General features: G+C 37.9%; 3 protein-coding genes, 1 non-coding gene and 1 pseudogene across 7 annotated transcripts; 3 read left to right on the forward strand and 2 right to left on the reverse strand.

Moving 5' to 3' along the window:
• Positions 1-415: 415 nt before the first annotated feature.
• LOC121795810 lies at positions 416-3,420 on the forward strand. The gene is made up of 6 exons (XM_042194427.1): positions 416-800; positions 1,655-1,747; positions 2,072-2,305; positions 2,413-2,515; positions 2,591-2,820; positions 3,053-3,420. The coding sequence occupies exons 1-6, from the start codon at positions 424-426 to the stop codon at positions 3,282-3,284; spliced, it is 1,269 nt and encodes a 422-aa protein (XP_042050361.1). The 5' UTR covers positions 416-423; the 3' UTR covers positions 3,285-3,420.
• Positions 3,421-5,877: 2,457 nt separating this feature from the next.
• TRNAC-GCA lies at positions 5,878-5,949 on the forward strand. Its single transcript has one exon. It is a non-coding gene; the product is annotated as a tRNA-Cys (tRNA).
• Positions 5,950-6,347: 398 nt separating this feature from the next.
• On the forward strand, positions 6,348-13,749 carry LOC121795811 (DNA gyrase subunit B, chloroplastic/mitochondrial-like). Of its 3 annotated transcripts, none has more exons than XM_042194428.1 (21): positions 6,348-6,618; positions 6,912-7,056; positions 7,159-7,239; positions 7,342-7,455; positions 7,747-7,803; positions 8,349-8,450; positions 8,553-8,703; positions 8,840-8,916; positions 9,045-9,215; positions 9,402-9,472; positions 9,653-9,794; positions 9,879-9,977; positions 10,063-10,191; positions 10,328-10,442; positions 10,598-10,665; positions 12,347-12,460; positions 12,579-12,695; positions 12,818-12,871; positions 12,986-13,091; positions 13,183-13,313; positions 13,457-13,749. In XM_042194428.1, the coding sequence occupies exons 1-21, from the start codon at positions 6,440-6,442 to the stop codon at positions 13,523-13,525; spliced, it is 2,292 nt and encodes a 763-aa protein (XP_042050362.1). In that variant the 5' UTR covers positions 6,348-6,439; the 3' UTR covers positions 13,526-13,749. The 3 variants fall into 3 exon arrangements, with proteins under 3 accessions (XP_042050362.1, XP_042050363.1, XP_042050364.1); XM_042194429.1 differs by having other exon boundaries at positions 9,045-9,155; XM_042194430.1 differs by lacking the exon at positions 6,348-6,618 and having other exon boundaries at positions 6,942-7,081.
• A 259-nt stretch (positions 13,750-14,008) lies between these two features.
• Positions 14,009-15,918, reverse strand: LOC121795812 (50S ribosomal protein L18-like). Of its 2 annotated transcripts, none has more exons than XM_042194431.1 (2): positions 15,769-15,918; positions 14,009-14,531 (listed from the first exon to the last, which is right to left on the reverse strand). In XM_042194431.1, the coding sequence occupies exon 2, from the start codon at positions 14,524-14,526 to the stop codon at positions 14,170-14,172; it is 357 nt and encodes a 118-aa protein (XP_042050365.1). In that variant the 5' UTR covers positions 14,527-14,531; positions 15,769-15,918; the 3' UTR covers positions 14,009-14,169. The 2 variants fall into 2 exon arrangements, with proteins under 2 accessions (XP_042050365.1, XP_042050366.1); XM_042194432.1 differs by having other exon boundaries at positions 15,495-15,900.
• A 1,049-nt stretch (positions 15,919-16,967) lies between these two features.
• On the reverse strand, positions 16,968-20,484 carry LOC121795813 (annotated as a pseudogene).
• Between the last annotated feature and the right edge of the window lie 2,296 nt (positions 20,485-22,780).

The following is a 22,780-nucleotide window of genomic DNA, read 5'->3' on the forward strand; positions in this document are numbered from 1 at the left end:
GGTTCTTTGCCAGGCCACCACTCTGTGGGCCACCACTCCGAGTTCTCGTTGGTCAGGCCATGTTGGTCATGGCGGATTCTTTGCCTGGCCACCACTCCTTAGGTCACCACTCCGAGCAGCCCCAAACGTACTCGTTGGTCACGGCGAGTTCGTTGCCCGACCAACACTCCGAGCCGTTTGGGCTCTCAATGAAAGCACCAATTGTTACAGACTAAGTGAGAGAACTCATCCCAAAAGACTAGCCTGTTAGAGAACTCATTTAGTTTATATACCCCATATCAGTTGTTCTCAGCACCGATGTGGGAATCAGTTGTTCTCAGCACCGATGTGGGAATTGAGTCTGTAACAATTTACGGTTGTTATTAGTCAACCATTAAAAACGATGAAATAAATAGACCAAAAAAATATGCGAAGGTTAAATAAATGAACTTAAAGAAATGGAATGCAGAAAAATCTATGCTTTATGCTCTCCGCCACCATAAACTGAACAAAAATTGGAGGGCTCGAGGTCAAATGGCGATCCACCCAAAATCGAAATTAGCAAAGTCCAGATCTTCAATCTTCATACTCACAGCTTCGATCGCGTGCATTGCAGTGTTGTACCTCGTGGCTTGTCTAGTTTCGGCGCCCACCAGTATACAGAATATCGCGTCCCCAAATCGCCACACTTTGCACGACAAGTACTTGTACTGGGGTAGCAGAATTGACTGCCCCGGAAAGCACTGCGATTCCTGCGAGGGTTTAGGTCACCAAGAGTCCAGCCTTAGGTGCGCCCTCGAGGAAGCATTGTTTCTCGGCAGGTACATGTTTGTGTTTTTCTTGTCGAGATTTAATCTGTTTGGGATTTGAAGTGGTGGATTTCTTGTCAATTTTTGAGTTTATCATCTTTTGATTCTCTTCATTAGTAATGGATAATTGCATTATTTCAAGCTGAGTTGTGATAGCTGTGAATCTTGATTTTGGGGATTTTAGTAGTGACTTTCTTCATTAGTAATGGATGATTGCATTATTTCAACTTGGTTTGTGATGTTTGTTTTGAGGAAGTAATTATAGGTCCCTGTTTCTGCTAACATTGAAAATTTGGCCTTGATAAGTTCACTCGTGGTTTCTATTGATGAAAAACCTCTTCATTTCTTTGATGGTTGTCGATTTTGGTTTGCAACTTATGATTTTATAACTCTAGTGAAGTTCATATAGCCGATCCGGATATTTGAATTTTGCACGCGATTGCTAATGAACTGTGCTATATATACTTAGTAGATCTGGGGATGCCTATAGGTGAACTAACATGTCTCCAGTTACTCTTTCTCTGTGAAGAAAGAACCCTGGTCTCCTAATAATGCACAGCAAAATCAATACTAGTTGATTTCCAAGCCTATTTCTTTTGGGAACAGCTGAGTTGAAATGGTTGAAGTTGTTTTGGGGCGCTCGTACTCATAGTATCATATCTAACTTATTAGCTACTCCTATTTAAGACATGAGAAGATCGGAGTCCCTTTAGATCTGCATCTTGATTTAAGGCCGGTTCATGTGTTGTAACATTTTTGATTGGGCTGATGACTTGCAGAGAATGGATACTCATACCCTTCTTGGCAGTATGTTGTGCTTTCGGACTGACCATCTTCTCTATATTTTCCTTCTCCTCTTGTTGCAGGACCTTTGTAATGCCTTCCAGGTTGTGTATAAATCCAATCCACAATAAGAAAGGAATTCTCCATCAATCTGGCAATATGGCTTCTGAGGAAGGGTGAGTTTTCTTGTGCAGTTTAGTACACTCAGTGCCGGATCACAGCAGAATTAAATTATGAAATTCTTGGTTGTTGACTAGTGTACTTAAGCCAGAGTGTGATCTTTTCGGGTTTTTGTGATGTTGAATCATGGTTTCGAAATAATTCAGATAGTGTTTGATGTCCAAAACATATACTACAGAATTAGGGAACATTAGACATTTCAGAAATTGTCAAAAAATTTTATTATTCTAGAATGTACACTTTTTTTTCGGTTCGAGTTTTTTGCAGTAGCTAAAACTTGTACATTTTTTGTTTAACGATGTAAGCTATCTTCTTTTTAGGTGGGCAGCTAACTCATGTGCTATGGATTCTCTGTATGATCTTGATTACATGTCCAACACGGTGCCTGTGATTTTAGATAATTCAAAGACATGGCACCATGTCCTTACTACAAGCATGAAACTGGGATCCAGAGGGATAGCGCACGTGGAAGGAATTAGTCGAACTGATCTCCAACACAAAAAAAATTATTCAAATATTTTACTCATAAATCGAACTGCCAGTCCTCTCTCATGGTAGGTAATAGTTACTAATGGTCCAAGTCCAACTACTCTTCCTTCTTACTATTAGTTTTTGAATCTCGATAACTTTTGTGTAGGTATTAATCATGGTAGTCATTCAGGTTCATGGAATGCAAGGATCGAAACAACCGCAGTTCTATTATGTTGCCGTATTCCTTTCTTCCATCAATGGCTGCAAAGAAGCTACGAGATGCTGCGGAAAAGGTGATCCACTGCAATTAGCTAATTTTGCTCTCTTGAGTAAATATCTGCTGTAATGAAAAATGCTGCTGAAACCAGATAAAGGCACATCTTGGAGATTATGATGCTATTCATGTCCGGCGAGGTGATAAAATAAAAACTAGGAAGGATAGATTTGGGGTTGATCGAACCCTACACCCTCATCTTGACAGAGATACACGCCCTGAGTTCATTCTTTGTAGAATTTCCAAATGGGTTCCCCCAGGTAGAACTCTCTTCATTGCATCCAATGAGAGGACTCCCGGATTCTTTTCACCTTTATCTGCGAGGTACTTATATCTCAGTTACTTATATACTCCGTATTAATTTCTACAACATAAAGTCAGTCACTCAAAACTCAGATCAAGGGCCAAGATGTCCCTTTAAGGCAAAAATACTATTTTTTGGTGATTGGGCCCTAATTACTAATTGATGAACTCTAAACAAGAATGAGTTCTATTAAACTCATTAGCATAGCTGAGATACATTCTAGCTACTCTTCATATCCTAGTTTATTTGCAGATACAAATTGGCCTATTCATCAAATTACAGCAGTCTTTTGGATCCCATAATTGAGAACAATTACCAACTGTTCATGATAGAGAGGCTTATTATGACGGGAGCCAGAAAGTTCATTCGAACATACAAGGAAGACGATACGGATCTCAGTCTGACAGATGATCCCAAAAAGAACACCAAAATATGGCAAATACCTGTTTATAGCTGGGAAGATGGGGAAGGAGAGAACTGCTGACCATAATTCTCAAATTTTTTTGTCACTCTTTGTTATTTCAAGAATGTTTGTGGTGTTAATTTTTTCATTATTTTGTTGATACTTGCAAACTATATGAAAAATGTTATTCTGTGTCTATAAATTTTGGTTCCTGTAATTTATATTCTGGTCCACTTATAGATACAATTTCAATTTTCAGAGTAATAACATAGTATCATATTATATACTCCATATAAGCTGAATGAGCTAATTAAGCTTATATATACTGTGTGTGAACCAATATTGAAATATGCTTTCACGCGAATTTATTTACTAACTTATTAGCGTTATATACATTTTCGCCTAGAAGATGTAAAAGAGATGTTGGGCATTCTAGAAAAACATTTCGCAATTTTTGTTACCAAAAACGAGATTTTAAATCTATTGGGTTGAATTAAGATAATTACATTTTTTCAAGCAATTAAGAGCATCTACATCCATGCTTTTACCAAAGAGCATGGATGTGGACTCGGCCCACATTTATTCATTTTTACTACATGCTCTTCTGTAAGAGCACAACATCCACATCCATGCTCTTCCGCAAGACGGCAAAAGTATGCTCAAAAGTCTCGTCATTCTATTATTCAATTTAAATACTTCAATTACTAAAAACATTTTCACAAAATTAAAATGCATAAAAAAATACCCAAACTACTATTACAAATTTTAAAAAATATATAAATTACATAATTAAATCCTAAAAAATAAAAATTACATACTTAAAATCCTAAAAAATAAAAATTACATAATTAAAATCCTACAAATTTAAAATTACATAATTAAATCCTAAAAATACATTCGTGGAAGCTTAAAGAAGACTAACGCGATGGCAGTATCCCCAATGTTTTTCGGAGAGCTCGTATCATTGCAAGATGTGAATCAAGTTGCTCGGGAGTCATCCGAGACGTATCGGCCATATTGGCTTGATCCAAAAGAGTCCACAACGAGTTGGTGGGGGTGGAGGCGGCACAAAGGGAGCAGGAGCGGGAGCTCGCGGTGCGGCTGGGATCGCTGCGCGATGGCGGCTGGCCGTCGCATGTTTCCTTCATGGCGGCCGGCGTTGGGAACTGTTTGGGGGCCGGCGTCGGGGCTATCCAAGTGAGCTCCGGCAAGCTGACTAGCCAACTCATCCTCGCCGGTGTCGGATAGGGATACCGACCTCGACCGTTTGCTGGATGAGCTAGAGTAGGATCCGACGCCTCTCTTATACTTTGGATGATAGCGCACCTCCTGCCAAGCGTTGAGATGCTTGAATGGTTTGTAATGCATTGATTGGTAGGTCGACATGGCGGCCATGATGATGTCGACCTCGCTCGTGCCACTCCATGCCGGCTGTTGTTCCTGGAGGTCATACCACTGGATTTTTGGATTTCTTCGTTGGCTCTTCCGATGACATTGCGCTCGATGGTTCCATCTGGGCAGCTATTTTCGCATCGTCGGAGATTTTCACATAGGCTTTGAATAACTTCTCCATCTCTCCTGGAGATTACGGGGTGCGGACGTTGAGGTCACCGGTACTGCCACGAGTACGAACACGGACACTATGAGGAGGATGAGCGTCGGGACGGTCGGAACCGCCCTCTGGTGGCGTCGGGGCGCTCCCTCCCGTGCCAGTTTTGGGAGCCCACCCGTATTGCCCCTCGGTGGCATCTTGCTCGTCCACCGGGCAAGGCCGGTAGCCACCCGGAATATGCGAACCTTGGGTTTGAGGAGGGGGCGAGAAATCCGTATCAGCATTAGGGAATGGCGATGAGTCAAACCATTCATGATTTCATCTGCGGGAGTCGGAGGGGTGATCGCCGGAGCTGGACTTTTTTTTGCAAGTGTGAAAGAGTAAGAATTTATATGAGAATTGATGAGAGAATTGTTTTGTGTAGTTTGGTGTAAAAGTTTTTGTGTGGAAATGAGGGTATTATAGATGAAAATGTGAATTTTGGGGTAAAAATAATGAAAAAGTAAATTAAAAGTGGAAAAAAACGGATATATTTTATTGGAAAGTGGAAAATTATTATTTTTTATTTAAAGCCATTAAAAAAAAGAAAATAGCCAACGACATTGACGTTGGCCAATCACATTCAGCCACGTCGCCATGCTCTTCGGCAGGGCGGTGCTCGATGCTAAGAGCAGGGCCATGCCGACTGCAAGAGCACAGCGGCGAGTAGGGTGTTGGCCGCGTCGTCGGCACGGCGTCAGCTCTTAGCGACGAGCACCGATGCAAAAATGCTCTAAGTTCAGTTTGCATTATTATGTAGTAAAGGGTTCTATCAATATGGATAAACTAAAATGACAAAAAGGTTCTTTAAATCGTGGACGAAGAGAGTGAATTGTAACTATCAAAAGATGTACTATGATACTTTGTACTATAACTAAAACAACAAAAGATGTGTATGTATTTAGAACCGTCAAAAGTAAAATTGATCATCTCAAATGATTTAATACTTGCATAACTGAAACCATATAGCATTTTTTTTCCAAACCAAATAGCAAAGTTACAGAACACAGGCTGAATGGTAACGACAGCGTTATATTATGATTATATAACTAATTCAATTGAAGCTGCAAGAAAGAAATATAAGGGTCCATAGCTCAGTGGTAGAGCAATTGACTGCAGATCAATAGGTCACCGGTTCGAACCCGGTTGGGCCCTGTGTGTTTTTACATTTTTATTTTTTAAGACTAATATGTGTTTTTACATTTTTATTTTTATTTTTATTTTTTAAGACTAATAACATCTTTTATTAGTGTGTGTGGTTTATGTCTTTATTTTGTTTAGACTTAATAACTTCTCTTATTAGTTTATTGAATATCTGACAATAATGACTAAATTTTGGAAGCAGTGCATAACTTGTAGTATGTGAATTTAACATATGGGTAAATTAGAATAAGATGAAAGAAAGAAGAGTAATATGTTGTGGTACGAAAATGCAAATTCATACCTGCGAATCATATGACTAATTATATTCTACCATTAAGCTTGATAAACTATATCTACATAATTTTCCAATAAATACAATTTCAAGGATTTAATTTTATTACGAAAAAAAAGGAGCCTCATCCCTTTCCCCATCTCTTGTTCCGTAAAACCCTGAACCCAAAACCTGAATTTCAAAACAAGAACACCGCCACATATTTTACGAATGGCTCTTCTTCTCAATCCCAAGCCTAGTATTACTTCGCTTAAACGCATGGCCTCTCGTTTTAATGCCCTTTCTCCTTCTCTTAATTACTTTCATTCCCGCTCCCGCTCCCGCTCCACTCTCGCTGTATCCTCTTCTATCTCTCTCTCTAAGCCCCCTTTCATATTTCTTACCACCGGGTAATTATTTGTGTTGCCTTTTTCTTTTTGCTCTGTTGTTGTGTATAAATTGTTATGCATGTATTGGTTTTTCAAGTGGCATTTCCTTTCACCTGTGAATTTTATTTGAAAAGGATTACTAATTTAGTGGTGGATTAACAGCATCTTCTCAAAATTAATTTGGGGTTATTTTTACTTTCAAAGTTTTGCGTTTGTGTTTTGATTGACAGCTCATTCATCTAGCTGAAAGTGAGAACCTTTTCGTGTTATTTGTTTCTTGCATTCACAAGTGTAAATATTTGTTTTTGATTTAGAGTTAGTGATACATTGAAAAAGATCTCTAGCAACTATACACCATGTCATGCTTTGGTTCCGAGAGCATTTATGTCATCAAGCGTCAGCATCGAGGCTGTTCGTGAGGGTAAAGCCTCAAAAGAATATGGTTCGGATCAGATTCAGGTGAACTGCTTGCCTTGATGAACATGTAATAACTGAACTATCTTGCTGTACAGTTCGGTTTGAAATTTATGTTTCCCAGTAGCAATCATGATGTTCTCTTAGGTACTGGAAGGGTTAGACCCTGTAAGGAAGCGACCGGGCATGTACATTGGAAGCACTGGTTCTCGTGGCCTTCATCATTTGGTTTGTTCCTTTTTTTTATTCTTGCTGGTTTGCATGTTTCTGATACAAAGTAAGTTCGTTATACTGTTACTTACTCTGTTGTTGTTGATGCTTTCATTGAAGGTTTATGAAATCTTGGATAATGCTATTGATGAGGCACAAGCAGGATTTGCTTCAAAGATTGATGTCATTTTGCTTGCAGACAATTCAGTGTGCATCACTGACAATGGACGAGGGGTATGTGCCTGATTTTATGCTGAGTGAAGTATAATTGTATGCATAAGTGAAAATATAATGTTTAAAGCATCATTACCTCGAACTTTGTTACAAAATTTTGGTTAGATAACATAACAATGAAGAATATTGCAGACTGAGCTTGTCATGTATTCACTTGTGCAGTGTACATTATAACTAGCTGCTCACTGTTGAATTTGATTTGAGGCGTTCTATGAGAATGCTACTTATGCGTGCTGCTTGTTGATTCATACTATAAGAGTATATTTTAGTCTACTTATTTTAGCATTACAGATCCCAACGGACATGCATCCAGCGACAAAAAAGTCTGCTTTGGAGACTGTCTTGACGGTATGCTTTTTTTCATATCATTATCAGTTATAAATTGCTTAGAATATCTCGCAGCAGCTTATTTTCCTAATATTAGAAAAATAATAGGATAAAGAAAAACAGTTATAGAAACAGCATAACTCAGGATTTTCTTGGAGTCGACCCAGTGGATTAGATGGAAAAAATGTTCTCTTTATTAAACTCTTGGTCTGAAGAAAGATTATACAGATTTTTCATGACTCTTCGCTATTCGAAGCATGCAAACCAAATTTGATACTGCAGATCGCAAAGTAGGACACCAGAGAAGGAAGCACAGCTGGTTAGACCAGTCACTTAAGCCTTGTTTGGCCTGGCTTATAAATCTCTGTAGTAATTGACCAAAAATGAACTTTGAGGCGTAAATCTTTACAGCATGCTATTTTGTTTTGGATTTTTGTGCTGATTAGTTTCGTTTACCCTTACATGCATGTTCGATTCATATTTTGTGATGATAAATTAAATTGTGGAATTTCCCCTTGAATGTCTGCGCTGTGCAGATAATTGGTGCTTTTAATACATAATTGCAGGTTTTGCATGCCGGTGGCAAGTTTGGTGGTGCCAGTAGTGGTTATAGTGTGTCTGGTGGACTACATGGTGTTGGTTTATCAGTTGTCAATGCATTGTCTGAGGTATCAGTTCTGAAGTTTTTACTGCTGATGACGTCTCTTTAATATGTAACTATCACAATATTGACCACATCAATATCAATCCTTCTATCTGCTTGTGTCCAGGCCCTTGAAGTGACAGTATGGCGTAATGGTAAGGAGTATAAGCAGAAATATTGCCGTGGGAAGCCTACGGCTAAATTGATCTCTCGTGAGCTTCCGGCTGATATGAAGGACAAGCAAGGGACTCGTATACATTTTTGGCCAGACAAAGAAGGTCAATCTTTTTCTGTAGTATTATCTCTAGTTTATTTGTGTTGGGGGATTTGGTAAAATTCTTTGAACGCATTCATCAAAGCTTCCTGAAATTGAGTTTGGCTACAACACAATAACCAGATTTTCTTTTATTACAGTATTTACAACTGAAATTGAGTTTGACTACAACACAATATCTAGCAGAATCAGGGAGCTTGCTTTTCTAAATCCTGAGGTAGATATTATCTTTCACATCTGCTCTTGGTTGTGGATTTCTTAACATTTTCATTGTGAATCCGATATGGAACAGGGCATATTCATAGAATTTGCCAATTCTTAACGATTTATTTTTTCAATTGTTAGGTTACAATTGCTCTTGAGAAACAGGATGTGGACCCAGAGAAGACGCTGCATAATGTGTACAGCTATGGTGGAGGATTAATTGAATATGTGAAATGGCTTAATACAGATAAGGTATGCTTGACTATAGTTTTGTGTTTGACTAGCAGTGTGAAATGGCTTAATACAGATAAGGTATGCTTGACTATAGTTTTGTGTTTGACTAGCAGTGTAACTACTGCAAAGTTTGATGTACTTGATTGCTTGAATTTCTCAAGTGTTCTATAATCTTCATTTTGTTTATCTTTAAAGCATGTTGCATATGCTTTAATATTTTTCTACTACCTATTGTAAGATATAACTGACGTATTTCTGGTCCAGAAATCTTTGCATGAAGTTGTGGGATTCAGAAAAGAAATAGAGGAAGTCTCAATTGATATTGCTCTCCAATGGTAATAGTTCTAAGTTTCCTTTTTTTTTCTAAATCTGATATTCCTTTTCTTTTGCTTTAACCTTCTTGACTCTTGTGATGTCTTGCTAATGACAAAGGAACAATACTGTCGAGTGAAGAGGATGTGACGTACCTGTTTTTTTTTTGGGAAGTTAATTGTACTTATTTGATCTACGTACAGGTGTTCGGATTCTTATTCAGATACATTGTTAGGATATGCTAACAGCATTAGAACAGTTGATGGCGGTACTCACATTGATGGTGTCAAAGCTTCATTAACTAGAACCCTCAACAATCTTGCAAAGAAGTCTAAAGTCATTAAGGTATCGTCTATTAGCTTTAATAACGCTGGCTAGTTTCTATTACAATTGATATATTTGCTCAAAAGACTTTATTTCATTTTACAGGAAAGAGATATTACTTTAAGTGGCGAACATGTAAGAGAGGGCTTGACTTGTGTGATTTCCGTGAAAGTTCCTAACCCAGAATTTGAAGGACAAACAAAGGTATGTTGTTTTAACATACATATTAATGCTTAAACCATTTTCTAGTAGAATCTTGTCTTATACTTTAATCTTTTTCTTCCGAAAGACGAGATTAGGAAACCCAGAGGTGAGGAAGATTGTTGATCAATCTATTCTGGAGTATCTTACTGAGTACCTGGAGTTGCATCCTGATGTCCTTGATGCTATTCTATCGAAGTCCCTCAATGCTCTGAAGGTATATTCAGCATCATCTGTAGTTTTTAATGCATCTATCTAAGCTGTTACTATGATTTATCACCGAGTGACCTTTTTCTTTCTTTTTTTTCATTCTCTTTTTCAACATTAAATTGTACTGAGACCTGTTTTTTTAGGCAGCATTAGCGGCAAAGAGGGCCAGAGAACTGGTGAGACAAAAGAGTGTCTTAAAATCATCATCCCTTCCCGGGAAGCTTGCTGATTGTTCAGCTACTGATCCTGCAGAAGCAGGTATGGTTATATCCTTTTTGTTATGTACTACACCAGGAATGATGATGATTAAGAAATAAAGAAAATAAGATTACATTTTTATGCATTTCTTTGTGTAATTTATGAGTCTACGCCCTTATGGCAAAGAACAATAATCTATTTCCAAAAAAATTCAGAGATATTCATAGTCGAAGGAGATTCAGCTGGTGGCAGTGCTAAACAAGGCCGTGACCGCCGATTTCAGGTGATAGCAAATTCTTTGTTTTGTTTTGTTTTGTTTTAAATCTGCTACTGTTTGCCCTCATTTCCTGCAAAAAGAAAAGAGGTATTTATGTAAAAGAGCTTCCATTTCAACTCCTGTCATTCTTGTTTATTTACTGCTTCTCCATCACATTTTGAGCTGAATGTCATCTCGAGACTCTGGACTTACAAATTCTTTTTTCCATTTCATTTTATTATTAATTCTGAATGTCAATCGGGCCAACCCGTTCGGGTTCGGGCCAACCCGTTCGGGTTCGGGCCAACCCGTTCGGGTTGTCGGGCCATTCGGGTACGGGCTATTCGGGTTATGATTTTTTCGGGTTATAAAAGTTCGACCCTAACCCTAACCCTTCGGGTTTCGGGCTAACCCACCGGGTTATTCGGGCCAATGCGTATTTTTAATTCTTTTAATATTTTTAAAAAAATAATAGGTATTTAAAATTTTCTTTAATTATATACATATTTTTAATTAATCATTCAACAATGAAATGCGTATTTTTAATTTTCTTTAATATTTTTAAAAAAGATTAAGTTATTTAAATTTAAATAACTTATTCATTACATAATTATTTACAAAATATCTATCAATAATATGTTTATGTTTATGTATTTAAAACATAAATCAACACTTTGTTTCAAAATTCAAACATAAATCAATTCGTAGAAAATTAAATAAAATTTTCATAACGTTAGAGGTGCATCGTAGATGTAACAAAAATATTTTGAATTGTTAAAGAGTGAATTATTAAGATGCTAGCTAATTGGAGTAATTCTAAGTTTTCTTGAATTATGACTGGTCAAATTTAATTTATTCCAGCTGTAAATAAGTCAAATAATAATTTATCTTTGTTTTAAGAATCATCAAAGTACGCATAATTCAATGACGAAGCGGCGTCAAAACACTTTGCACTATTATATTGGAAATATACTAAAAGAAAGCTTTTATATACGAGTATTTATGAATCCATGAACCACATAGTGATTTTTTTCGTGATCTTATATAGTCGGTTGACGTATTTGGATTTTGCATGGTTTTAGAGGGTTGTCTTGGATTATTTTGATTATATTTCTATATTTTGGTATGTTTACGTCTTTGTTGAGAAATTATAGAAAATGGATTAGAAAATGTACACAAAATATGTGGATGTGCAGCAGCCTTGTTTGAGTCAATGTTTCTCGCGATTTTGAAGTCTGATAAACCTCTAATACATATCATTCTCTCCGTCTTCGAAAGAGCTTCGCGTGGATATATTGCATGCCTCAATCGGAGCTTTGTAGAGAAAGTTATGACCGTTACAAAAACTGCTCGCTGTGCAGAAGCCTTCAACCCGACGGGCCGACCCGTAACCCGAACGGGTCAGCCCGCCTAACCCGACAACCCGAACGGGTCAGCCCGAATGGCCCGATTTTAAATTCGGGCTGCGAAATTACAACCCTAACCCTGTATTTTTATCGGGTTATTCGGGCCGGCCCGCGGGTTCGGGTTACATTGACATCCCTAAGTGTAATATAATGAAGAAGCATCTGTGATTCTAATCTATGTTCAAAAGGAATAACCAAATATCTTGGTCATGTGGATTGCTGGACTATTCTGAAAATGCCCTGCTAGCTTTTTTCCCTAAAAGAAAGCAAATGAAATTTTGAAACATGTTGGTATCTTGCAGGCAGTGCTACCTCTACGAGGTAAAATTTTGAATATTGAACGCAAAGATGAAGCTTCCATGTACAAAAATGAGGAGATTCAAAATCTAATTCTTGGTTTGGGACTTGGAGTAAAGGTGCTAGTCTTTAAAATGCTATTTGTATCTTGCTTTCTGTTATTCTATATCTGATGGCGAGGCCACTTCTTTACCTCTCTCTGATGGCGAGATGGCTTCTTTACTTCTGTGCTATCAGGGTGAAGATTTTCGGAAGGATGCGCTCCGTTATCACAAAATTATAATATTAACAGATGCTGACGTAGATGGTGCTCACATAAGGACACTGCTATTAACCTTCTTCTTTAGGTATCAGGTATGTAATGGGGGGTTGTAAGACCGAGACACCCAAGATTGTGCGGCTTCTTGATACGAGGGACCTGGTGTTTTGTGGATCTTGTTGCTAATTTGTTTTTGGTTGGATTTGACTGCCTGCAGAGAGCTTTGTTTGATGAAGGTTGCATCTACGTCGGTGTTCCTCCTCTATATAAGGTATCTCGAAGATGATTCCCGATGAGGAATATTCCTCTGAATTTGAATACAAAAAGGGGCAGCTTCTTTCCCATAAGTTTGATCAGGTTTTGATATTTCTGCGTCGACATTCAGGTTGAGAGGGGGAAGCAAGCACACTACTGTTATGATGAAACGGAACTCAAAAAACTTCAGAGCTCACTTCCTGCAAATGCATCATACAACATTCAGAGATTTAAAGGTAGCTATTCATTCCACTTTTTTGTCGGTAACATTGTTATTTGTAATTAGCCAAGGAGGTTCTCAATGAGACGTTGCACACACATTTGCAGGTCTTGGGGAGATGATGCCTTTACAACTGTGGGAAACAACCTTGAATCCCGAGACTAGACTTCTGAAGCAATTAAGAGTAGAGGATGTGGCAGAGGCCAATGTTGTCTTTTCGTCTCTCATGGGATCTCGAGTAAGTGAATCATGAATGGATATATTTCTACTCTGTTTCCTCCCAAAAACAGTTGGTAATCTAAGCTTGTTGAGACTGCAAATTAGACCACATCTTTGTCAATCTTTAGGTACATGTTTTTGATGTAGTGCCTTCTTTTTTAGGTTGATTTCAGGAAAGAACTCATTCAGAACTCAGCCAATGCTGTCAATCTTGGTCATCTCGATATATAAATGCGATGTTGCGGATTTGTAGGGCATTTCAACTGTGAATGCAATTTGGGGATTTTGCAGCAAGGACATTTGGATGATTTCATCTCCATTCCTTTTATTTCTTTGTAAAATATCAGCAAAATATCCCTACCGAATTGAGGGTTTCAGCAAAATTACTTCTTGGCATATAAATTGGTTGTACCTTTTATTCAATTGATTGAAAAGGGTGCTGCATTATTAATCTAGAAATTTTCAAATTAGATCAGAATCAGCCTTGTTTTTGACGGACAGTAATTGCAGCTGCAGAGTTGGCTCATTTTCTTGATTTATTCATTCAACAAAACAAAATTGATCAAAAACACGTTAATGTTTTGAACTGTTAGCACAAGGTTTTTATACAAATCTGAATGTTTATATATAGGTAACAGCATGTCATGATAGTAGTTGATATAGCAAGAAGCAAAAGTAACTTGTTATTGTAATACTAACCATTTAATCTGCAAATGAAACAGGCAATGCTTATTTAAAACATTGAATTCTAGAGCAATAAATATTCAAAAATACAAGTACTAAGTTTCTAGCATACTGATAACTCTAATATCTCTAGTCTTTAAGATTCGCAACCATCATCAGATGCAAGATTAACAAAAATGCCAACATTGGATTCATATCAATTTCACCCCTGCATTTACTAATTGATCAATTACTGCTTTCACCTTGCCATGGTATTTTTGATCTCTGTTGTACAACACTGTAACAGCTGGTATGTTTCTGACCTGCAGCCGTTGTGCGAGTATCCTGCCGATCTTTGCAGCAGCAGCAACATCTCTAGTGCTCTCTTTCTCCTTCTCCATGGCCAACCTTAGGGCTTTCTCTTGCGTGCTAGCAGCAGCAGCCACTGTTGCAGTCGGTGTGTGGACAACTTGTGCGTTCGCATACTTATTGGTGAAGTGCATCCTTAGGACGTACGGTTTGAGAAACTTCGTCACTCTTTCAGACCTTACTGGAGGAGGGACAACCATTTTTGCTACAGAAAAATACGTACAACAGTTAAACATGTGGTAAGCCCATTGGCTGAACTAGAATGCCACTTTCTTTAAAATACAATCATTTTTATCATCTCTAATCACGAATCATTAGATAGAATCTGGGCTCTAATCTATCTGATGCTTGAATCTACTTAATGAAGCATTCCATCATTGAAAAAGTAATCAATACAAAAAAAATAGTTTGGGTTGATGAACGAACATGTTGGTGTGTCCCTCTCTTGCACTTTATTTTCTCTAATAGTAAAAATGCAAGAACTAAGGGATTCTAGCATCCGGATATCTCAAATATCTCTAAAATGAAGACTGATTTTAATACAACAGACAAATCAATGGAAAGCAAGTAACTGATGGTTAGAATGTTTGTAAAATCCCGTGGCTAATAGGTGGGATGGGATCATTTAGGACACGAATAAAATGTTTTGCTAAAAGAAACAAATTCTGAATGAACCATGGATCATACTTCTCCAAATTTTCAAGGTCTAAACTCTAAAACAAGTGAAAAGTGATTCAGAAAAAGCAATCTTCATTCAACATAACATATAGCATCACACACGTTCAAATAGCAAGGGACACCATCAGGTAACCAACCCCTAATAGGCTAATAGCATAATCGTATTGTGAGTATCATTAAGAACAGGCTAAAATCACATTCCTATTCCAGATGAGAGAAAGTGAATGTAATTTTCTCTCAGAAAACATCTGACAATAAATATTATCAAGAAACAATCACATAGATATGCACCTATGAACTGCATTGGCATCTGATTGCACAATCACCACAAACGCATAAAACTATACCAAGTAAATATAGACTTAAGTATCAAACACGCCCCTAATTATCGCCGTCACAATTACATTTTCAACGACAGATTAGACACAGATTCCATCAACAATGTCTGAAAAATAGTACTGCTAGGGAAATGGATTTCTGAATGCTTAACCAAAAATTCAATCAGCTTGGCATCCCCAACCATACTGGAAAACCCATTTTTGAGGTGGAATTGAGCTCCAACCATACTGGAAAACCCATCCCAATATCGTCCTTTTTTGAGTTTTTGAACAGTATTACTCCATCTTTGCAGTAGCACTGTAGCACGACGCAAAACTCATCCGAAATTGCAATTAAGCCCTTCCTCTTTGATGATATTCGAAGAAGAGAGAGATGAGAGAGCACAGAGACGGAAAATGGAGAAGAAGAATGAAGAAACGACTTACCTGATTATGGAGAGCTGTAGATGGTTGAAAAACTTGTGAAGAAAATTTGGAGATGCAGACGGGAAAATACAGAGAAGGGGAAGAAGAAGATAGCGGCGATGGGAGAGAGAAAATCAGGATTTATGTCACTGTGACGTTAATGGGCAAATTAAATATATGTATTTGTTTTTTATTTGAAATGGGCTAATTAGTTAAGATGGACTAATTAATTATCATATGTATAATGTAATGATGCAGAGTATTTATTTGTTTTAGGATATAGACGATTTCATCATCAATATTTAGTGTATATTTTATTAAATGTATAATATATTTAAATATATTAGGATTTTGTGTGATTTGTGAAATTATATTTCCTATAATTTATTAAATAATTTATTGAGTATTAGTTATTTTATTGAGTATGAATTGTAATATTAGTATATTTAATTTTACAATTCATAATATATTTAATTTATGAATTGAATGTATTTTAATTTATGTTTGAATGTTATTATAAGTACGTTTGATGTATTATAATTTGAAGTTAGTGTATATTTTATTGAATGCATAATATATATATATATATATATATTATAAATAATTGTATCAAATTATTTAATTATATTTGAAAAATTATTGACAGTGTTGTGGGGTGAATGTGTAATTTAAATAAATATGTAGTTAAAATTGAAAAAGTAAAAAAGTAGGTGAATATGGAATATTCTTTTGAGTTTGGTGTAAATGGCTGGAGTAGAATTACCGTTTGATGTGACAGAACTGGAAAAATGGGTTTGAGTTTGGGTTTGGTGTAAATATGACAAAATTGGAAAATTAGGTTTGAGTTTTGTGTAAATGGGTTTGGTGTAAATGGTTGAAGAGGTGACAATCTTCCTAATATCAAACACGATTTTAATATTCTATTATGTATAAAAATATCATTTGGGAGTAGTTATATATGATGTTTAATTGTTTATTCTGTTTAGCTGAAACTAATATAGGTTGTTGATTAAGATTTGTTTTTGAGGACTCAAACTAGAAATAACCAAAGATTAAGGGAGTGTAAAATAAATTAGGGAGAGAGGGAATATCCCCACACAAGTATTCGAATAAGCTCCTATTTAGCCTAGAACAAGACATCATATAACAACATAGACAACTCTTACTTCACGTCTTAACCAAGCACAAATCAAAATCCTCCATCTTTACAAGCAGGTGCCTTGCATAAAAGTGAGTTCTTCTCATTTCACTTCATTACTTGCCTCCTTTCTGATTACATTTTAACTAGTTACAAAAAACATTGTCACTGTTCTACTATAGCTGGATCAAGATTGATTTTTTAAAGCAGACTTGAACAGCAAAGAAGAATCTTGCTTGAGAGGAATCATGATCTTTTTTGGAGGGAAGTGATGCTATTTACACTTTAAAAATACTAATCACATGGTAAAATGAAAAATAATTTTCCATCCTAACTATCAGTGCAAAGAATCTGTTGTATCACAAGATGTTGTAGTCTTTAAGGTTTTGTAGAAACATTTCTCCGATTTGGGATCCATCTTTGACAAAAATGGCTGGATATCCTAATGGAGCTTCCACCCAAGTTTCAAAACCTTTGTGATGTAGTTTTCCTGTCCACACATGCTTCCACACTTGACTCTCCCCTTGTGGGAAATACACCTTTACAACCTCCTTGCCTTTGTCGAGGACCGGCGCCACTAGGATCTCTGAGCCCACTAGAAACTGCTCATATCTTAGCTTGTGAGAATGCTCGTCTTTCGGGTAGTGAAGGAAGAGGTGGCGACACACGGGAAGCCCCTTTTCCGACGCTTCCTGCATAAGCATTCAAAATTAGCTTTTGCTCTCTAAGTAAGAGCTATAGATATTAAGATACCTTTACTAGCTGCAGCCTGTAAAACTTCCATGCTTTGTATATCTTTGCAAATCTTGAGAAATGAGATAGAGTTTTTTGGTTGGAGTAGAACTGACTATTGCAGAATGGCTTGTTTCCCTAAATCCACAATGCCAACAAACACGAGTATCATATCATAAAACTGGTGGCATTGAGCTTTTGTTGTGTGTTAAAAAATTTCACTCACTTCATGTGTACGGAAGACAGTGGTGAACGCGTTGAGCTCCATCCAACGGAGAAGAAGCTCCTCGCTCCGTTGGTACTTGAAAAACGGCAAGCTGACAGCACAGTAGCCACCAATATCACTATGGTTAAATGCATAGCCAGATATCCCACTGCTTAACAAACCTACAACTGCACTTTTTATCCCATCATTCGCTTGCCAGCTCACCATTTGATCCCCTTCCCAGAATAGGCTAGCCCACTTTGGGCTATCTCGAAAGCCAGCCCTCATGAAGAAAACCAAAGACTCGCCTGGTCGGCTGCTTTCCCATTCCTCCACAAATTCCCTATTCACCCGAGCCCAGATCTCCGGATACCTGTTGTGGGCAGTGATGGGATCTTCTCCTGCAGTTCATTTGATCTTTTAGTCATATTTGTAATAGGTAAAAAAGCATTTGATGTGATTACAACCAACCTGAGTAGAGGCAAGCGTCTACTGGAAGGCCTTCGCCAAAATCAGCCATCCAACCCCGGACTCCATCATCCACCATTTCCTGCAAGATCTGCTTGAACCAAGCTGCTGCTTTCGGGTGTGTGAAGTCTATCATCCCAACATCAAAAGCTGTGTTTGGAACCATGTATGGTCCTCCATTTTTGTCTCTCACTAAGATATCCAACTTATTGGCTTCCTCAAAGAGGTGCCTTCCCACATTTTTCTTGTCATCCATCTGCATTGATGAATGGTGAGTGTGACTGTCATCAAACACGAAGCTACAATCGCTAATCAACTACTGCTCACTACTTACTGGAGCTAGACAAGGATTGCAGTATGTCATCACTTTGATTTTCTGAGCACTAAGATCTTCAATCATCTGTCTCCAACCCGAATACCGAGTTGAATCCACTTCCCAATTCCACCATAGTTGTGACCCGATAACTGTCTTCCTCTGCCCCACCCAATCCTACACAACAAGCTCTAAATGAGAATCACAGACATCTCCTAAAACGTTCAAAACGTCATAGATTCTATGTTCAAGCACACACAGGATAATATGATATCAATCAATATATGTCATGTTTGTCTACTTTGTGAAGGGAAATGTAGTTTTCAACCTGCAACCAAAATGCTGATATTGGTGTCTCCATGTCTTGCAGCTGATCCCAGATGTCACGAACCACGTCTGTGCCTCCTTGCAAGCCCACCACAGCCCCCGATATTATCCACTCAGGAAGCTCTTGGGGTCTCCCGATGGTTTCTGTGAAGCGCTCAATGAGTTCAAGCGGTGAGTTTCCATTCAAGATTCTACCTTCAAGCATATCTCCGTACATCTGCAGAAAATTAGAGTTTCAAGTTCAAGTTTTGTTTTTAAGTTATCATAGCCTGATTATTGAGATAATCTGAAATCACCTGAATCTGGACTGATTCATCATTTGTTAGATCAAAAACTGAGTAGTTATATCCTTCAAGATAAAGTGATCTCATCTTTGAAGTGATGTAAAAAGGTGAAGGAGCATAAGTTGTGCTCTCATCACCTCCTGCCCTGCACTTAAACAAAAGAAAAGTTTATGATCATAATCAACATTCAAAAATTCAATCTTTTTTTTTCGATCTTCACCTGTAGCTAACCAAATTAGCAGCAAAAGTGATAGGCTGATCCCCTCTTCCAATCCCTTGTTCTTGAACCAACATTGGGACCCTCTTCCCCTTCAAATCCATGTGAGAGAACTGCTCTCCAAAGCCATAGAATCTCTCACTCCTCTCACTAGAATAAGTGAGGAAAATCCTATTGAAATCAAGACATGGTGCCTTTTTCTTCACCACATTCTCCTCTTCTTGAGGAAACGCAACAACCACTCTTTTTCTCAAGAAATAGCCAGACCATCCAACTCAAAGCTTCCGGATTCTCCCCAGCCTTCGAGCAATGCCTCTGTATCCATAGCTTCTTGTAGAGAATGTCTTCTCCTTTACCGAATTCGGCCTCCCAAATCTCACTTGAAATCCCACTTGATTACTGTTTTTCTGATCAAACACCATCCAATACTTAGCATATGCACCTAACTTCTTCTCAACCACCTCCAAACTTCCACTCTCCACACGGACAGACCCTCTCTTGGCACTAAAAACCCTCCCTTTGATCAGCAGAGCAGGCGCTTGAAGATCAGATTGTTGAATGACTCCGATCTCTTCGACAGTTTGATGATTGCACACAAGGCGGATGTTGGTGTCTTTGACAAGGAATGATCCCCTGCTCTCTTGGACCTCTGTATCAGCGGCGGCTGCAGAGACGAAGGCCCGGCCCGGGACAGTGGACCATATGGATCTTGAGAGGCTGGGCTTGCGGCAAACCGAGAGAGACCCGCCATTGCTTGACGACCAATTGAGCTGGAAATCATGGCCTATGTCGTAGAATTGGTGTGGGGGAAGTGTTTTTGGATCGAAAACTAGGCTCCCTTGGATTAAAGGTAGAGTCTTTGGGTTGGAAGGGAAAGGGTTGTTGATGTGTTTATGATGTTTCTTGATTGTTCTGAATGATGTCATGGTGTCATGGGATATTTCTCTTACATTATACAGCTCTTATATATGTAGTACTGCTATATTTGTCTGGATTCTTGGGTGAAATTTCTTTTGTTATTTGTTTTGATTTTTGAAGAGGAAGATGAAGTTGCAGAAATGTGACATTATTTTGACTTTATTCTCTCAAGTTTATTATTTGTAGTAGTTGTTTAGTATTTGACTTTGTAAATGTAATTTTAGTATGTATGTAAAATCGAAGATCGAAAATGGAAAACTAAAGATGGGAGAGAAGGGTCTGAATACGGATACTTTTTTCTCATGAAAAAAAAGAATAATTCAAATTCAAGCTTCAATTTTGGGTTGCTATTCCTTGTAAGCAAAGTTTGACTATCACATCTATTGCAGAGTTGAATGTAGACGAGTTTGTAGAAAGATACAATTCCGTATGCATTAAGACGTAAATATGGCCGACAAATGATTTCATCCTAAATTATAACACTGTAGGGAATAACATCAATTGATGATTTCTAACTTTAGTAATAATAGTAACTATTCTTCCCCTTTCACAGATGAGTAGTGTTCACTGTTCAGAAGAGTACAAATAGTGAATTATTTAGATTTATGTTGAAATTTATCTGGGTTCAGAAATTGAGTTTCTTAGAATGTAATCTGCCCTTTTATATGCGTCAAGATCAGATGCTTGCATAGGGCTGACAATTTTCGACACGACACAATAATCTGACACGAATTCGCACGAAAGTATTGGGTTGAGGTCAAGTCTTATTGGATCCGTGTCCTTATCCAGTGACCCATTAAGAACTCGATAATTTCGGGTTGGGTTCGGGTCGGATACAGGTAACCCATTAAGAAATAATATTATTATTTTTATTATTATTTAAAAAAATATATATTGCTTTAATTTTTTAATTTCTTATAAATTAGGTTTAAATAGTATAAACCGAATTTTAATTGTGTAAATTAGGTTAAAAATTAAGGTTTAATTGTGTAATATTAGGTTTTAATCGTGTAATATCAGGTTCGGGTTGTTATCGTGTCGTGTCAACCCATATTATATCGTGTCGATAACAGGTTCGTGTCGGGTGCGGGTCGTGTTCGGATTTGAAGGTAGCAGGTCGGGTTCGTGTTCGGATTTACAGTTTCCTTAACAGGTCGGGGTCAGGTTAGGCCTTATTGGTTTGGGTCATTACCAGGTTGACCCGATAACGATCCAATCTGCACGATTTGCCAATGCAACTCTCCAGGTTCATTGGAGCTAACATGGCCAAAATATTTAATAATATTTCCATTTTTGTGTTAATTTTTTACCAGTCACAATAATTTTGAAATTTGAATTCAGTCAATTTGATAGGAATAGGAGTATAGGATGATGGGGTGTTATGGGTGGTTTACAGATTCACTTATGAATCTTTCCCCTTTGCTCGGATTTATCAAGGATAAATTAATTAAGATTTGTGGACATGCATTCAGCTTATCACTACAACAAGAATATTTTAAGAGTGAACTGCACCAAATGACCCTAACTTTTCGTTGTGTAACGGCAGAGGCCCCTAACTTTTAAAAATCCCACCAGAGGGATCTAACAAAATATGTAATCACAAATCGTGTATTTTCGGACCATAATACCCTCAGGGCTTGGTAGGGCAAAACCGGCCTTTTGTATGGCCGCCACTGCTGCATGGACTGTTGATGGACCTGCGAAAAGATTTGATGTGACTGCAAAGCATGGTTCTTGTCCCCTATTATTTTCAAACCCTCGGACCTGCATTGTAATTTCCAATTTTGTAGCCATTTCGCCAAAACAATTAGGCGGTAGTTTCTCTTTCATTTTTCCCTCCAATCCACTTTAACTGCATCATTTTCGTCTGCATAACCGTATCTCACCACAATTTTCTACTAATTCTCGGAAAACGCCGCTGCCTTTCACGCCATTTTCATCAATGCCTCCAAAACGGAGACGAAGTTCCGACCGTAGTTCTTCAAGGGGCAAAAAGAAGCCGCCAACGCCATCTTCTGCGTCACCATCACCTGGATACGGTAGAAGGGGTCGACCGGAGATAATCAACGTAGACCCAGAAACGTGGAGCCTTCGCGATTCTCGGTTGGATTTCTTTGTTCCGGAAGACGAATATAGTAAGTTCAAATTTAAAATTCCAAGCAAGCGATTTTGACTGTGATTTAGGGCTCCGAAAATTGGTTGTTTTGTGAAATTGTTTTGATGTCGTCGCGTTTGGGAAATTATGACTTTATATGTGAAATTGTTTGGTTTAAATTTGGAAGTTTTCTAATTCTATACAAACCCCCTAACAGAGGACCATGTCGGGATGTTTTCTGTCGCTTTTCATCACGGAGGGTCAATCTTCGAAATCAATGGACAGAAGAAGTATGTTGGGGGGCAATTGACATTCTTCGACTATTGCTGGATTCGC

The sequence above is a fragment of the Salvia splendens genome, chromosome 3 (assembly GCF_004379255.2).
Source record: "Salvia splendens isolate huo1 chromosome 3, SspV2, whole genome shotgun sequence".
Classification (NCBI taxonomy): domain Eukaryota; kingdom Viridiplantae; phylum Streptophyta; class Magnoliopsida; order Lamiales; family Lamiaceae; genus Salvia; species Salvia splendens.

Coding starts and splice junctions, on each gene's coding strand:
- LOC121795810 (XM_042194427.1), top strand. CDS start 424: ATGAACTTAAAGAAATGGAATGCAGAAAAATCTATGCTTTATGCTCTC. Junction 2,306..2,412: donor ACTGCCAGTCCTCTCTCATG/GTAGGTAATAGT, acceptor GTAGTCATTCAG/GTTCATGGAATGCAAGGATC. Junction 2,516..2,590: donor TACGAGATGCTGCGGAAAAG/GTGATCCACTGC, acceptor TGCTGAAACCAG/ATAAAGGCACATCTTGGAGA.
- LOC121795811 (XM_042194428.1), top strand. CDS start 6,440: ATGGCTCTTCTTCTCAATCCCAAGCCTAGTATTACTTCGCTTAAACGC. Junction 9,795..9,878: donor AGAAGTCTAAAGTCATTAAG/GTATCGTCTATT, acceptor TTCATTTTACAG/GAAAGAGATATTACTTTAAG. Junction 10,192..10,327: donor AGTCCCTCAATGCTCTGAAG/GTATATTCAGCA, acceptor CTGTTTTTTTAG/GCAGCATTAGCGGCAAAGAG.
- LOC121795812 (XM_042194431.1), bottom strand. CDS start 14,526: ATGGTTGTCCCTCCTCCAGTAAGGTCTGAAAGAGTGACGAAGTTTCTC.